General features: G+C 32.8%; 1 protein-coding gene across 4 annotated transcripts in view; it reads left to right on the top strand.

The window, feature by feature from the left end:
* Positions 1 to 13,329, top strand: part of LOC107444814 (uncharacterized) — a 31,262-nt gene extending 17,933 nt beyond the window's left edge. For all 4 annotated transcript variants that reach the window (XM_071179335.1, XM_071179332.1, XM_071179333.1 and 1 more), the window contains exons 5-6: positions 8,169 to 10,665; positions 11,874 to 13,329. In XM_071179335.1, the coding sequence (XP_071035436.1) occupies positions 8,403 to 10,665; positions 11,874 to 11,992 (2,382 nt within the window). In that variant the 5' untranslated portion in view covers positions 8,169 to 8,402 and the 3' untranslated portion in view covers positions 11,993 to 13,329. The remainder of the gene's footprint in view (positions 1 to 8,168; positions 10,666 to 11,873) is intronic.
* The last annotated feature ends 4,542 nt before the right edge of the window (positions 13,330 to 17,871 follow it).

Raw genomic sequence — 17,871 nt, 5'->3', positions numbered from 1 at the left:
TCAGCGTTTCTCAACCTTTCAGTATTCGCGGCCCAGTTTTCAATCATAATTTTCATCGCGCCCCCCACTTACAGTAAAATGTATACAACAATAATGTATATTGAGTATTCTGAATTCTGTCTTTAAATTATTTCTAACTGCCAAAATAAAAGTAAAGTAAAAGCCAGCAGCAATTGAGATTGTAGAAACTGTGTTTGGAGTTAATTTTTCAAAACAATTGCAGTCCATACCTCTTTCAAATGATACTGTTGCTTGTAGAATTGGTGATACTGTTTCTTGTCGAATTGGTGATACAGCTGAAAATGTAGTGCCAGCTTTACGTGACAAAATGTTTTTAATACAGTTTGATGAAGCAACAGATATTAATAAAGATGTTCATTTAATTGCCTATGTTTGATTTTGTGATAATATGTCAGTAGTAGAACTACTTTTCTGCAAATCAATAGAATTCAAAACAACAGCGCTAGCATTATTTGCTATTTTAAATGATGTTATGAATGAGGCAAACATAAGAACGCAAAAATTGCATCGGAATATGCACCGATGGTGATCGTCCAATATCCCGAAGGTTCGAAAGTATACAAGCACTTGTATAACAAAAATCGCCTCAATGAGTCTGGACACATAGCATGATCCACAGAGAAGCTTTGGCTTCGAAAGAAATGCGTCCTGGTTTAAATATTGTGTTGTTGTAACCGCTGCAAATTATATAAAAATGAGATCGAGAATCCTTTCCGCTCTTTGTAATGACATGGGTTCAGTACATTCAGAGTTATTATTTAAATGCGAGGCAAGATGTTTATCGCGTGAGAAATTTTTGCAACGCGTTTATGAATTAAGAGAAGAAATCTCCATTTTCTTAGAAAAAGATAACAGACCGGAAGCCGAGAATTTTCACTATTGTTTATTCGTGATGAAATTGAGCTACTTGGTCGTCATATTCGAGAAATTACATAACTTGAATCTTCAACTCCAAGTAGCAAATACACATATGTTGGATACGAGTGATAACGTTATTGCTTTTTGTAGAAAATTGGAATTGGGTATAATATGAAAAAAACAAAACTACGTCCACTTCGAAAATTTTACTAGGAATAACATTTACCATTTAGTTTAATTAATAAGCTGAGTTTTAAATATGTTTACTAAATTCATAAACTTAGATAAAACAACAAAATAAATTATTTCAAAAGGAACTAGACTAATACAATTCCAACCTGCCGAGTAGCGACTTATAACAACACACTTCATTTAATGTTTACTTGTTGCTAGAAATCAGGTTCGCAGAAAATGCTGTTTACTAGTTAAATTTAGTAGGAATAACACGACCTGTGACGTAGGCTATAGTATACCCAATTGTGGAGCAGAAATTTAAAGCAAGAAAACTTAACAATGTTTGCAAATGTGAATAATTGTACTAAAATTTATAAGGCTGAAGAAAAACGCGTAAAAGTTATTTTTGTAACCACTGAAAATCATTTAGCCATGCTGACAAAGAATTTCAAAAAGTATTTTCCAGCTGACGACAAACTGATAGCAAGTTACGAATGGGTTAGGAATCCATTTCATAAGACTCCCGAAGGACTCTCAATTGATGAGGAAGAAAAATTCATAGACTTCACGACAAGTGGCGAAACCAAAATACAATTTAGTAATAAATCACTATTTGAATTTTGGGCAGGAGGATGATTTTTCTGCACTGAAAACAAAGGCATTTCGCATTCTAATACCATTTTCAGTATCCTACCTTTGTGAAACTGGAATTTCTGCTGTGGCTTCTTTGAAGACAAAATATAGATCACGGCTAAATATAGAAACAGAACTGAGAGTGGCTATTTCTAATATTAAGTCTTACCTTATAAAACTTTGCTCTGCAAGAGAGGCCCAAAGAAGTCACTAAAAATTATTAGCATATTATTTCTCAAAAAGGAATGATTGAATTGAGTGCCAATTGATTTATTTCATTTTAAGCAAATGTGGAACTAAGGTATTTTTTAAATTTTCATAATATTTTGACGTTCTCTGCACTTTGGTGGAGTTTGCGATATTTCGTTTCAAGTTTTTTGTTTTGTTTACATTTTAAAGTAATTTTTCAGGTATTTTTTATTTTTGTGGTAGTTACGTGTGTTTTTGTGGTCGATTCTGGTATTTTCTTGTAAATTTGGGTATTTTTATACTAGTTATGGGTTAGGTTAGTTAACTCTAGTATGGTTATTTAACTCTTACTTGTTAGTTAATCCTTTTGAAAAAATTAACTCAGTAATTCTTGATTAATTCTAATGAGCTGACTCAAAAGATTCGCTAGTGACGTCACACAAGAGCTATCAATGTAAAATCAATAAACAAATTATACACTCTAAAAACATATATCTTTTTTAAAGTCGGGTGACTTGTTCCTACCAGCAAAAGACACTTAAAGTGCCTTTTTGCCAGTCCAAGTGTTTTTTCTAAAGATAATTTGAGTAAGTGAAAAAGTGATTTCGAAATATGGCTCACCTTTGGAACCTGTAGAAAACCTTAGGCGCAGAAGCTACAATTTTGAAATTGTACTATAAAATAAATGAAATTTTATTTTACAATTAAAAGTATACGTGGTATATATTAGATATAGGTGTAAGATGTTACAGAAAAAAATTCAGCCACACAGACACTTAATCAGAAAATTAGAAAAAATCCTCAAAGCCAAGCCGCCCTTGGCTCCCCACATAAAGTTTTGATTTAATGAGTTGTTTCCTTTTAAAAAGTTATTAAATACGTTGAAATGTATTTTGTTTGCTATGTGTATGTGCGTTTTCCTTTCATCCAGTTAACAAATTTTTTAAAATAATATTTTCTCTTGAATATTCTCGCGCCACCCCTCTAGTGTGCTCGCGCCCCCCTAGGGGGACGCTCCCCACTGGTTGAGAATCACTGTCTTAGGCCAAATATTAAATTAAAGTAAAGTTATATGCTATAAAAAGGCGAATTTGTCATTATCCTGGCTGTCATTTTCCTGACTTATGAATTCCAGGACATTGAAGTGTTACCAAAATTTTTTTTCAACTGCTAATACTGTGAGGATGAAAAGCAAAGATTAACATAATACCAAGTTTATGTATGATTGTAATATGGTTGGATGTAATCAAAGTTATTTATTTATTTAATGAATTACACACAATTTTATTCTGTACATATCAGCAACAAAAAAAAATTTGATTCTTTCTACAATGGATAAAAAAAATTAATTTAAGCAATTTATGGTCCATCTAACATAAAGGATTAAGTTGAGTTACTTACTATTAACTTAAAATGACTGTTTTTTAAACTTCTAAGCTTTCTGTCATTTTCCTGGCATTCAAGATTTGGTGAATTTCTATTTTATTTTTTTTCTCGAGTAAATGTCAATAAACTACGCTGCTGTCTGTAAGATATTAATAAATGTAACTAAAGAAGTATACAAAAAAAAATTTTAGATTATTTTGAAGACTTTAAATTTAAAGAAATTTTTTGCTCCGAATTGTCATGTTTAAAAACAATCACCCACATATTGCGCATAAGCTGCAAGTAAATAGAACTCATAAAATAAGTTCAAAATAAAGATAAAACAAAGGAAAATTACAGACATATGAAAAAAGGTGGAAAAAGAAAAATAATAATAAAATAAAAAAAACAACTGGGGGATAAAAATATAAATAATCCGATAAAAAGGATAAATTTTTTTAAGAAATCCGGAAAATAAAAGATATAATCTTTTCATCATCCCACACTATTATATCCGCAAAAAAGAATGCTTTCTAATATTGTATCAATATAGCCAAAGCAAAATACATCAATACAATAGTGTGAGGAGCACTCAAAAATTTTTTACAAAAATTTCAACAAAAAATAGAACACAATAAGTAAAAATAACACGTAGAAACGGAAAATAAAATATAAAGAAAAAACAGAATAAAACACAAAACATAATCTATAAAGCGAGTAGTGAATTCAAATGAACTTACATGAACGGGAAATTTTTCAAGAATGATTTAAAATATTTTCGTAACAAGATTGCCAGATTGCAAAATATGTAAACAAAAGAGCAAATTGAGCATAACTAGAGGAGTTTTGTTTCAAAGTGCGTTCTTACTGCATTACTGAAGTGCGTTTGATTTGTTAGTTACCTAGGATGGGCTCGAAAATGGATGTGCACAAGGTAATATTATACTGGATAATTTAAAGAAGTTGACTACAAACAATTTTCGAAAATAAATATTCATTTAAGAAAAAAATATAAAATAGAAAAGAGAAAGAAACACGAATTGCCTTTTTTGCACATAATTTTAGCCACGGATTTGCCCGAAATGGATTTGCTCATGGAAAAATTAAATCAATTAACAAAGAAATCCTTTTAGTAAATAATTTTAGCCACGGATTTGCCCGAGATGGATTTGCGCATGGAAAAATTATATAAATTAACAAAGGAATTTTTTAGTAAAGGAATTTTTTAATAAATAATTTTGACCACGGATTTGCCCGAAATGGATTTGCACATGGAAAAATTATACAAGTTAACAAAGAAATATTTTTAGTAAATAATTTTGGCCACGGATTTACTCGGAATGGATTTGCACATGGGACAATTTTATAAATTTGCAAAGAAAATTTTTAGTAAATATATCCACAATAATATACGATTAACTCAATGATTTTATATAGAATTTTATTACTTTAGTTGGGTATCCATTGTTTTTTATCAAGCTTTGAAAGAGTTTATCGATTTTTTTTTGGATAAATAAATATTACTACATATTCTTTTAATTCTATTCATTTCATTAAGAGTTGTATTTAAATAGATGCTCCTAGAAACATTAGAATTCCACGTAATTAGTTTATTTACAGTTACCTGTATATTAAAATTAAAATTATTTCTTTTATCGTATAAATCAACTGAGCAGATATTTTCTTCTTTTATAATACCCAAATCCAAAAAATTGAAATTAATATTATCATCATGATTACGAAGCAAGATTAATTCCTCAGGGTAAATATCATTTAATAAAATAGTATAATCTTGAAAATTAAAGATAACTAAGTCATCAATATATCTAAAAACAAATTTAATACCAAGAGTATATTTTTTTTTCATAATAGTGTAAAAATAAGTTAGCTAAGTGAGATGAATAATTAGATCCTTGTGGTGTTCCATCAAATTGAAGAAAAATATCCTTTCCATTGTAAAGAAAATTATTAAAAAGACAAAAATTAATCAGAATTTCCCAATAATCAAAATCGCAACAAAGGAAATTCTTAAAATCATAGAAATAATTCAAAAGGACATCTTTTTGTTTAGAAAGGGGAATGCTATTGAAAAGATCCAGGAAATCAAAAGTCGCAATAGAATTAATTTTATTATGTTTAATGAATTTTAAAATCGGTTGATTATTAGTGAGAATCCAAGAGAAACCTTCTTTAGAAATATTGTTAATAATTTTATTTAAGTAGTTAGAGAAAATGGTACCAGGTTTGGTTAGATAAGTATTAGATCCGCGTGTGATAGTTCAAAATTTTACAGGAATTTTATGAAATTTAGGACTGATAATTAAGTAAGGAAATTTTATATTGATAATTTTAATTTTTTATATCTTATATAAAGCTAAAAAATTTTAATGACAATATTATTATTAAAATTACTAAGTTTAAAATCTTTACTAATTTTTATTTCCGTATTTAAAAGTTCAACATAGAATTTTTTACAGAAGATTGCATAATTATTGTTAGCTTTGTTTATGGGAGTAATTACAAAATTTTTTTGAAGTTGCTTAATTGATTGAACAATATTAGAAACAATTTGTTGGATTGTTACTGTTATTTAAATTATCCTTATTATTTACTGTTATAAGAAAAGTTAATAATAAGATCGAAGAGCTTATATACATCATAATTCTTAAGGGAGAAAACAAAATCTTTAATTGGTTTAATATTATAATGTTTATTAAAATCTTTTTCCATATTAGAAAGAAAATTTGTATTTAATTTGTCACTATTAAGAGAGTTTCTATTATTTCCTGATCCCCGTTTACCTCGATTTGTACGCTTATCTTTAATATGTAAAAGTGAATAAGTTGAGGAGTTATTAAAGTTAATCTGTGTATGATGGAAGGTATCGTTTAGCCCTTACGGCAAAATTGTTTTGTATAAAAGCATGTAGTCATTTTCTTTTTGTAGTCTTAAATCTAAATCTTCTACAATATCTAAAATATTAATTTTGACACTGTTAAATTTATGTTCTCTAAAATGATTCAATTCCAGGTTATTGATAGTTTTATTACTGTTTATATCAGAGCGGTGTTGATTAATTCGAATGTTAAGTGCGTTACTGGTTTGTCCAACATATTTCATATTACAAAAACCACAGGTTAACATATAAATAACACTAGTGAGCTGCGCCCCCTGCTCGCTAACGCTCGCCAACCCCCGAAAATTGCTACGCAATCTTATATGGTTTGCTTCGCAAACAAAGCTCGCTTCTCTCGCTACTAACTTAGGTACATTGCAAATGCACAAAATTCTAAAAATTCGAAACAATCATTCAAATCCATATAACAACTTTTTTTTGAAAAAAAATTACATCTTTTGAGTAATACTAAGTGATTAAAATAAATTTGAATTCAAATAAATGACATGTAATTCGTTAAATGAGCTATAGTATAAAATCTTAAAGCGTAACAGCACGACTACGACTCATTTTTCAATGAATAACTAATAACAATAATAAAAAAATAAATTCCTGATATAAATCAAAAATCGTCAAATAAATTCGTAATATGTAAATTCGTGAAAAAAGCGCTCTAGACAAAATACTAAAATATAGATCTATCGACTAAGACTACTCTCTGCTGCCTAACTTAATAGTATGAGATTGCCGCAGCTGATACTGCTCTCTCTGGTTATTTCAATTTCCGATTTTAAAAGCGCTATATGTTGAGCCATCTCAACTAGATTTGGCATGTGACATTTTTAGCAGCAATCATTGGTCGATTTCCTAGAGTTGCCATTCGGGGGGTTGTAATGAGGCTTTTTTTTGTCGCCGTGTAAGAGAAATATATATATGGATTTTTAATTTTATAAAAAGATTTGGAGCTATCGTTATAAATTTATGTTTTTAGTCAATATTAGGGCAAGTTTTGCATTTTTTATCACCACACGCTTTTTAGGACGGTAAAGTATCTGGAATAGAATGCAATTCAAAAAATCTTTTGCTTTCAGAGTAGCAGGATGTCGATTCGAAGTTCCCCTCTGATTTAAACTCTTCCTACCGGGTACAACATGAGGAATAATTTAAATATTGAACACATTTCTTACCAGGTGCTAAATTGTTATAATTGTTTAAATCCATTAAAATAGGCTCACAGAGCAACATCCTAAAGACAGGAAATTAGAAAAAGGAAATCAAAACGAAAACAGAAGGAAAACGAACGAAAGTTGATAGTAGATAATATAAAGCGCTAAAGCTGCATTAAATATGATCACTAATTCACAGCAAAATAAATAAATAAAAAAAAAAAACACGAAGAAAATTAAGAAAAACAAAAAGTTTCATTTATCGTGCACAAGCTGCAAGTAAATAGAACTCATAAAATAAGTTCAAAATGAAGCTAAAACAAAGGAAAATTACAGACACATGAAAAAAGGGGAAAAAGAATAATAATAATAATAAATAAAAAAAAAACAGCTGGGGGATAAAAATAAAAAAAATCCGGAAAATAAAAGATATAATCTTTTCATCAGTCCACCGCAAAAAAGAGTGCTTTCTAATATTGTATCAGTATAGCCAAAGCAAAATATATCAATACAATAGTGTGAAGAGCACTCAAATACAATATTAGAAAGCACTCTTTTTTGCGGATATAATCGTGTGGGCTTATAAAAAGATTATATCTTTTATTTCCGGATTTTTAAAAAAAATTTATCCTCTTTTTTTCGGATTTTTTTAACTTTTATCTCCCAGTTGTTTGCTATTTTTTATTTTATCATTATTTTTTTTCTTTTTTCCCCTTTTTTATGTGTCTTTAATTTTCCTTTGTTTTTTCATCATTTTGAACTTATAAATATATATATATATATATATGTGTGTGTGTGTGTAATTAATAGTACTATTAAAAATTACAAAGCAATTTTTAGCTGTAGAGCAGGAAAAAATGCAATAGAATTTTACAGTCTTTTGTTAAATCAAATTCTAAAAAACTTGTTCTTTCTTCTCAGGAATTGGCATCGCTTTCACGAGCACACTCGGCCAGATAATCTTGGATGAGTATTTCGAGAAATATCTTTCTTCTGCATCAGGATTGTCATTTGCGGGTGGCAGTTTAGGAACTTTCGTATTCTCCTTTGTGCTTCAGAAATCGATAGATCTGTATGGTCTGAGTAACACCTTCGTCTTCATGGGTGTCATGACATTATTCGTGGTGCCTTTAGCCTTCACCCTTGTCAAACCTCCACCCTGGGTGACACAAGAAGAGGGACGAGGAGAAAGAAGTTTCATTAAAGGCAGATTCTTTGTTGTAGATTCATTTTGGCCCACTTTGGGTCACCTTAAGAAGAAGAAGCCTGTGGAACAGACAGAAAGTTCCGTCGTTATTTCAGATAAACAATCTTCTGGGACGAAGAGCACACATAATACGACCATTGAGGTGGAATCAGAAAAGAGTGAAAATAACGTTGCCACTATGAGCATAGAAAAGACTGGCAGCCCAACGACATTCAAAATTTTTTCAAAAAATAACACCTCAATGGCTGAAAAAGATTTTCAAAATGCGGCGGAAGAAGACGCAAAAATAACGGTAGAGGGACAAAGATCAGACATTGATTCAAAGGATGGTTCGAATGAAACTTTGTGTTCTAATGTGTCAGGAAGTAGCATCTACCACCAAGCTTCTGATGGTTCATTCTTAAGCGGTGAGAAAACTGGAGAAATAACTGCTGATGATACCCGATGCTCGTCAAATCAATCGTTCACTGACAGGGCATCGAGAGAAATGTTTGAAGCTGAAAAGTTTATCGAAGAAGACACCAGCTCGGCAGTTTCAAGACTTGAGCGCAAATTGGATGATGATGCTTCTCCCACCATTGAAAAGCAGCCATTTATAATTGAAAAGTATGTACTGAAAAAAGTAAAGCCACTCGAACCCGCTACAGTATTCACACCTCACAAAGATGGCGTTTTGAAGCAAACAGAGGCTATTCAGAATATGGATGAAAGTCAAGAAAAATGGGCCAAGGGGGTGACTCAGAAAAAGGAGGATATTGAAAAACTCCACCGAGAAGAGCAAAATTCTGAAGGCGAGTTAACTTTCAGAAGTCGATCGCCGATGCCATCACCTGAAGCCGTCAAGGAGTTTGCGGTGAAAAAGTTTCTTAAAAAGAAGATTGAATCTGCTGAATTTAATTCACCATTTGTCTCGTCTGAGGCATCTAACCCAAACTTCGAGGAGAATAAAGGGGCTAAACCAAAAATACCCTCGGCTAAAAGATCTCTTGGAGGAAACAAAAAGAAACATCGTAAGGGCAAGGGTTCACAGAAGTACACTCGGTCAATAACTCAAAATCCTTCTTTTGATGTCGAGTGTGGAGAACCTTTTACTCAACCAAAGCAGCAAACGAGGATATTGGACAGTGGATTGGCGGGCATTGAAGAGCCCCTCTCTAGAGAGGATGATAGAATCCGTAATGTATTAGAAACGAACGACGATGAGAATTTTCCTTCCTCCTCCAAAACCGATAGCCTGTTCTTTCCTTACGTCCAAAGCTTCGACATCAATTTCATACGTCGTCACATTCACGATGTTATTTTAGTGTTGAACATAAAATGCGTAGTTGCGTCTGATAGCGCATTAAAGCACGATTACGGAAGCATAATAGGATCCAAAGATGGGAAGTTCTTAGAAGAGATGGAAGAGTTGTTGGTTTCGATCGAGCGAGAGATCGGAAGTTTCGATAGCGAGGACCGAAACACTTTTAGGAGGAAATCGAGCCTATACCCGCGCTTACGGGACATATTTAAAAAAAGCGACCGTTACATAGTGTCTCATTTTGAGGACGAAAGAAGAGAACATTTTGGAAAACTTGTTTGTGAACTGAGAGGGTTGTACGATTACGTGAAGGAGCCTCTTACTCTCAGTAGCCAGCAAATATCGTTGCAGCCAGAGGAGTCATCCTCATGCTGGCCACCTTTTATACATCAAGTCATTTTCAAATTATATCTCAATCCGGCATTTTTGATCATTTGTCTCTGCAGGGCTGTCCACCTCATGACTTTTATGGGGGTCCTCACTTTCATTGTGGATTTTGCAATGGACAGGGGTCTGAAAGAAAGTGATGCGAGATATTCGGTCACTATGATGTCCTTGGGTGATTTGCTGGGTCGACTGTGCACTGGTTGGATCACCGACACCAGGCTCATTAGCTTAGAGAAATATATGCTATTGGCCATGGGGCTAATTGGTGTCATTTCCGTGTGCTTTCCCTACCTGCCAGCCAATACTTTACTGCCCTTTATTTGCATCTACAGTTTATTACAAGGATCAGTATTCATAAGGCATCCAGTGTTGGTCTCAAAATATACAAGCTCTGAAGAACGCACTGTTGGAATGGGTTTCATGACATTGTTTTCTGGATTGCTCGGCTTTCTGATGCCTTTCTATATAGGTTGGTATTAAGTCTTTCTCCAAATAACTTTAGTGGCATTTTCTAATATTAACTTGTGCCAATTTACGCAAACCAGATTCTTTTTTCTAAAGAATCATCCTTCTTCTGTCAGTCATTTTAAAGCATGTCATTGGATATATATGTCACTGATATCTAAGGCGTCCTAAAATTTGTTAGATCCATAAAATATTTAGACTATTTTGCCGAGCGTGTGATAAATTGCTTTAGAAAGAAAAAACATTTTTTTGACATAATTCAGATTATTTGATAATTTTTTTCACCTTTTTTGGGATTATTTCGATCACAGTCGAATTTTTTTATTGCACTAGAAATTCATTCAGTGACCTCAAATTCCCTCACCGAAAACAGAACACTGAAATATCTGGCAAAATAAAATAACTAAAAAAAGAATTAATTATTTTCTGGCTGTTTCAAAATGACAAGGTTCCCAACTGAGCATTTTAAGCGCGAATTCACTGGTTTTTCGATTTTTTTTGCCTTATTACCTAAACAATAAAACTTAATAACAATGTCTGACTCCCACTCTATCGAATAAGACTTTCTAGAAATATCTGAGGAGCAGTCATTAACACACTTGTTAAAACTTCTACAGAGCCAATTTTTACTTTGTTTCAAGTTGTTAACATCGCGCCATAGTTATACTAATAGTATATCGGCGACGATTAGGATTCATTCATGTGAGGAACCGAAGATAATACTGAAGTGTACCACACGTTACACCACCGCAATTTAGGTTGAAAGGCAAGTAGCGCTAGAAATCAGTTGGTATCTGCAATACGCTTCCCAATCGCTCTACCGTAAATGGTTGGAAGATAGGTACTTTGCTTACGTTTCACCCAATGGTCTATTCGCGACAGTCTGGAAAACATCCCGGAGGATGATCCGAAGACACGCCATCACCCTTTTGATCTTCTGCAAAGGGGATGGCACCCCTGCTTCGGTAGCCCATCGACCTGTGCGTGAAGTCGTACACTTCACGGTGAGACAGTTTAACGAGGACCGGTACCGCGCACCCTTGGTCCCTACGCAGGCTGATCAAAGTGGTCACCTACCAGCTTACTGACCGCAACCATTGATGCTTGACTTCATTGATCTGCTGGGAACCGTGTCTTAATCAGTCCACTGCGGGACTTATTTTTAAAGGTTGTCGTAAAAAATGGTTACGTTGTGTCTTTCTTTTTTTCCAGGTCATTACCGAGATGAGATAGGAACCTACAATCACATATTTTTCATCAATGGTGGAATATGCTTAGGAATAGGACTCTTATGGATGCTAGAATCGTGGCTAAAGAAATATGCTGTCTAGAAACTAAAAACAAAATTATTCTCAAAAGTCTTTTTTGGATTGAATTATTTCACGAAATGATATCTTATGGATGGTTGACCGAAGACTTCCGACTCATCTTTACGCTTGAAAAAAAGTGCTCCATCCAATATTTTCATACCTGTCATGTTTGCAACTCTTTCGATTTTAATTTCAACGAAACAAACAAGATATGAATTTGGAAGACTCCACAAGCATACTATGCCATCTAAAGGCCTGGTTTCTTAGGACAGGACGCCGTCAGCTGGAAATCAGCGTTAACCTCTGATTGGTCTATTTGTGAGTTTGATAGTATACGTCATGGAACGCACATCTTGAACTACAATTGCCGTCCAACTCAACTGCAGTTGGATTACAATGTGACGTTAACCACAGAAGCAATGGCGGACAACATCCTGTTTCACATTGAAATCAGCCAAGATTTTGACATTAAACATAGCTTCTTCATTAAACATAGCACTCTTCATTTAGCTCAGCTATAATGTGTTTTTTCTTGGACAAAGTCATTATTTGTTCTCTAAAACACTGGTCGACAATAACAAAATCAATACAAATTCAAAATAAATATTTGTTTACGTTATTAACGCATGCGCAATGAGAGATAATGTCTGCGTTGGACCGACTGCTCACGCTGAGCTAACAAAAAAGTATTTTTTTGGCGTCAGCTCTACGTCAACCTTCCGCTGACGTCCAGATAAGGCGCTAGTTCTAAGAAACCAGGCCTTGAGCTAACAAATCAATATTTTGTTGGCGTCAGCGGGCCGTTGACGCCCAGATAAGGCGCTTGTCCTAAGAAACCAGACCTTAAGATGCAACCCAAAAAATAAGTAAAGGTGATATTTTACACAAGTATCGCCAAATAAGAGATAACATGGCAAACCTTTCACTTTATTTATTAATTTTCTGAAATTTGATTCAAGCTCACAAACAGTTAGAATTTATAAATTACAAAAAAAAAACCTCTTATGATTGGTAAAATGACGCTTAAATCTAAACATAAATCCCATTCACAAAACTTCGCAAACATAACAGCACCTTCCCGTTTTAGAAAGCTTGTTATTGTTTACATTCAGTCAACCATCCACAGAAGTTTAGTTTGTCTAAACTAAGAATTCCCCCATTCGTCTGAACCCGTGACGGAGACTATGGTAACAGTGTTAGTCCTAGAGTGAAGAGAACCTACCCTCCCACAACTGGGCTAATCTTGTTTCCACAGCAGCCTCAGACTTTATGGGGGGAGTTCCTACCGTAGACAAACTATAGACAGTGCACACGACACAAAAATCTAGTCTGAATAAACAACCTTTTTCTTATTGGAATGTGTGAAAAGTATGTTCATTAATAAATGTGAAAATTTTACAAACAAACTCATGGCAGAACCGCTTTAAATCAGTCATTTTACATAAATGATGCGAAGTTTTTCCCTTGGTTTTTACGGGAATTTTTATAAAACTTTCATCAGAACTTAAAATGACCACCTGACTATTTTAACTATTTATAAGTAGTAGTTATTTCTTTTTAATCTAAGCCATTAAGGTATTTATCCTGTCAGAAAGAATTGAGTACTCGCACTTCAAGAAGAAAAAGAGCAAATATACCCACACATATGTTCTATGATTTCAGTTCCAGCTGAACGTTTATTTTTGTTATAACCATCGTTGAACAGCCGACCTAATTTTTGGGTTTATGACTTCTATTGTTCAACTCTGTAGCCATCTAATTTTGAACCCAACCCATAAGACAAGGAAACTACTGGATCAGGTATTGGGAGAAATTTGCCTTCTTGGAGGAATTTTTGATGGAACTAACTCCCATTTGCGTTACATGAAGAGAAAGACCACGAGAACCTCCCACGGTTAGCTTGACGGCAAAGGGACTCTTAACCCATGATCCGTCTGCCACTGAGGATATTTCAAGTTAACACTGTGGTCGGTGCAAGTCGGATGTGGATTCGTATCGACCAGCCATCGCCGAGATTCGAACCTGGTTTACCTCATTAGAAGGCGAACCCTCTATCCCCTAAGCCATCACCAGGGGCGGATTCAGAAATTTTTCTTCGGGGTGGGGGGGAACGTTTACGTGGCTTATATATAATGTGACAGAATTGAAATCTTCGTGCAAGAATATAATATGTGCCACTTAAGAGAATTGATACTTGACGAGTTTGGCTTATGCTTTTCACTTTACTTATTTCTATCGGGTTTATTTTTACACTGAAGATCAATTCAGCTATAGTCAAACTCGGTTATAGCAAACTTTCAAGGGACCGAAATTTCGGTTCACAGCAACCGGTAGTTTACTTTATCCGTAATGCAAACAGTTTCAACACATTCTTCCGAACTGCTTCCTTTTATGACACATTATTTAAATAAATGACCCATAAAACGAAATACAAAAACGATTTAAAAAACTATATGTAGTCACAAAAAATGGGTTAACGATAATTTTTTATTGCTCTAAGTCATGCGTACAAAAAATTGAGGGATGGTCTTTATTTAGGGAGAGGAAATTCAGATAGAAGAAGCAAACGAAGAAAAAAATGCTTATAACTGCATTGCACTCAAAAGATGGTTTTAAAAATCGGCATATTTATTTTCAGTAGAAATTTCAACATTACCAAAAAAAAAAAAAAAAAAAAAAAAAAAAAAAAAAAAAAAAAAAAAAAAAAAAAAAAAAAAAAAAAANCTCAAAAAAAAAAGAAAAAAAAAAATGAAGAAAAAAATATTAGTCGAAGACAGAAAAAAGTTCATACTATCCAATTTCTTCTCTTCTTTTGATTCACCCTATCCACAAAAAATAATATTACAGTAGGAAACCGATTATCCGGAACGATCGCTATTCCGGATAACTGATTTTTCCGGTTTTCTGAATTGCTACAAAAAGTCGTTTTTTTTATTGTTAAACCCAACTAAAAAAAAAAATTTGGAAATAATCTTGAAAAAAAGAAGTAATACACTAATGATTATTTCCAAAATGATGCCAGGGTAAACATCTTTCAAAAAAGAAAGTAAAATCCTAAAATCTTATGAGGAAAAAAGATTTTTTTTAAAAAAAATAGTGGGAAAATTTATCGAATTTCGTTCCGGTTTTCTGATTTCCGGATAACGGGTTCTCTACTGTATATGTGTATAGCAAGGCACGGAAGCGAACATTTCCTTCATTCTATCCGACAGTTCACTATAAACCATGTTCAGTAAAGCGGGGTTCGACTGTACTAGTGAATACATATATCGTTTTCTTTAAAAAAAAACTATACTCAAATAAGAAATGACTAGTGAAAGGGGTAAGTAACAAAAAAATATATTATATGAACATGATGACTACAAGACAGGGAATGACACTACACNACTGTTACAATTGACCCCGTAAGTGGGGACAATTGTAACAAGTGCACGACTGTCGAAAATTGTTAATTACTAATATAATAACATTTAAAATAAGGTATTTATTTTTTTTTCTAGTAGAGAATAGTATACTTTACTCGTCTGTCAATTAATACTGATAATATATTGGATTTTTTGTTAGTTAAAAATAGTTAAGTAAAAATGTTACAATTGATCCCACTCTCCCCTAGTGAAAGGGGTAAGTAACAAAAAAATATATTATATGAACATGATGACTACAAGACAGGGAATGACACTACACTACAAAGAAAGCATAGATGTTCTTTTCACAAGCATCTTTTCTGATGGTTACGGTTACACATTTTATTCATAAGTTCCATGAGACCCTCTAGTGGTGGCTTCCGATTTTTCCACAGCTTACTCGAAGTAGAATGAAAAGAATAGTTGCTAACGTAAGCAAATGCTACGTAACAACAACAACAACCCATCATGATCGAGATACCCTCACAACGTCACTTTCAGGCCCATAAGCAGAATATTTTCAAATGTTCAGCAACAGGACTTATTAATTTATACAAATGTTCTGCAAGCATTTCACAGCGGAAAAAAGTCAACTTTACGTTAAAATACTATATTTTCATTTATTAAAGTACAGGATCATACACAGAAACACTACATTATTTTTTAAACCAAGGCAAACATTCTAGATTTGTTACTTTTTCAATCACTTTTGAAGTACTAAGTTTTGTTAATGACGATTATGAATTATTAATAAAATGCCTATGATATGAAGGTCCGAACATTAAAATAAGGGCTGTTTTAAAAATCTTTCGAAGGAAAACGTTGTCACTTATTCAATATGCAAATTGTTCTGCAGGACTATGTTTGCTCTGCGACGTACGTCACAGTTTTAGGCACTTTCTGCTTCTGGGCTTTCAGGTATCTCATTTCGTTGGAGAGTGGGTGCTGCGAAGAGATTGAAAAAATGAACAACAGAGAAAATGTTATAAAAAAAAAGCTCTTTAAGTTGTGTTCTTATTAAGAACACATATTCCATTCCCTAATCAATTTTTTATTGGTTACTCTTCCCGGTGGTTTTAAGCTATTAGATAAGACAAAATATGTTCCCATCAAAATAAAAATTATCTTTCAGTGTCATGGTTCTATTGTGTATGGATAGTCAAAAACCACCCTAATCAGCACTTTCCTCTGGTACTCATCCCTTTTGGTGGTCCTATTCAACACCTAGAAACCAATGTCAACAGTACCTATAGTGGGTACTTCAGTACCAATATTAGTATATTTAGAATCTATTCAAAACACCAATGAACATGCGCAGTTAAATTATGTATTACTAAAATTAACTAAGCATCGAAGGGCTTTTTCTTATGGTTTTCCAACAAAAATAAGTAATTTTTCTTCCACAATTAAGCTTTTAAATCGAAAACTTATTTTTTATTTCAATTTGTACCTATTACTAAAATTGATGAAGCATCATTATCACCATATGGCAATTTTATACGATTCTCATGTACAAGTCATAACCTTTTCTTCATTCATTTGACATTTTAAAGCAAAACTTTTTTATTTTTATTTTCGTTGGATCTAGAACAAAAATGAATTAATTTTACTTCTCGAAATTAATGAGTATCGACACTAATATTTTTATGATAATTTTTATCTAATATCGCACCTTATATCGTTTTGGCTCCACAATTTTTTTATTATTAATTGGGTACTTGCGCTTCAAGAAGAAGAAGAAGAAGATCTTCACACGTGTGACGTCAGCACAAATCTTGATCATCAAAATGGCAGATTAAAGTTTTTGTACCATAACTTAGAATGTTGATTAAATATAGAGCATCGAATTATTTGAAATAGATAACTGGTTTCTTAAAACTATTAATTTTGAGTACTTATTGCGCAAACGATGTTACCAAAAAATTAATTTAAGTAGCCGAATAACTGTTTGTCATTAAACTACTTCACATGTCAGTGATTTATGACTGATAAAAATTTTATGTAAAACTGATACAATTTAGGCAACTTTCCTATACATACTCATACATTTAAACATATATATGGCTGTTGGAGCCACATTCTCCCGCTACTTTTTAAGTTTTGATGATCAAGAGGGCAAATCCATCAGATAAAATGAATGCTCATTCAGAAAAAGTCCGTTTTTGTGTCTGATGCGGTAACTAAAAATATCGTCTGTACAAATATTTTGACGCATTTAAAATTAGTTTCGCTAATATTTAACATTGCATCTTAGTAAGTGGCAATCGCATCATTCATTTATGACAGTGCTCTGTTTTTTTATTTTTTAAGGTCAAATTTGTGAGTAAGGAATACTTAAGCATCAGCATCAGCCAACTTTAGTTTAAATCTTTTCATTTCTGTTTTATGGGTAATTCTTTTGCAATATTAAAACAAGCAGATTTTCTATTCAATAACTGCTAAAAAACGAACTTGGTTGTAAAAATGTACCGAATTTAAAACATCTTAACAAATTTT

The sequence above is a fragment of the Parasteatoda tepidariorum genome, chromosome 4, assembly GCF_043381705.1.
Source record: "Parasteatoda tepidariorum isolate YZ-2023 chromosome 4, CAS_Ptep_4.0, whole genome shotgun sequence".
In the NCBI taxonomy this organism is placed as follows: domain Eukaryota; kingdom Metazoa; phylum Arthropoda; class Arachnida; order Araneae; family Theridiidae; genus Parasteatoda; species Parasteatoda tepidariorum.
This window is presented reverse-complemented; position numbering and strand designations above follow the sequence as displayed.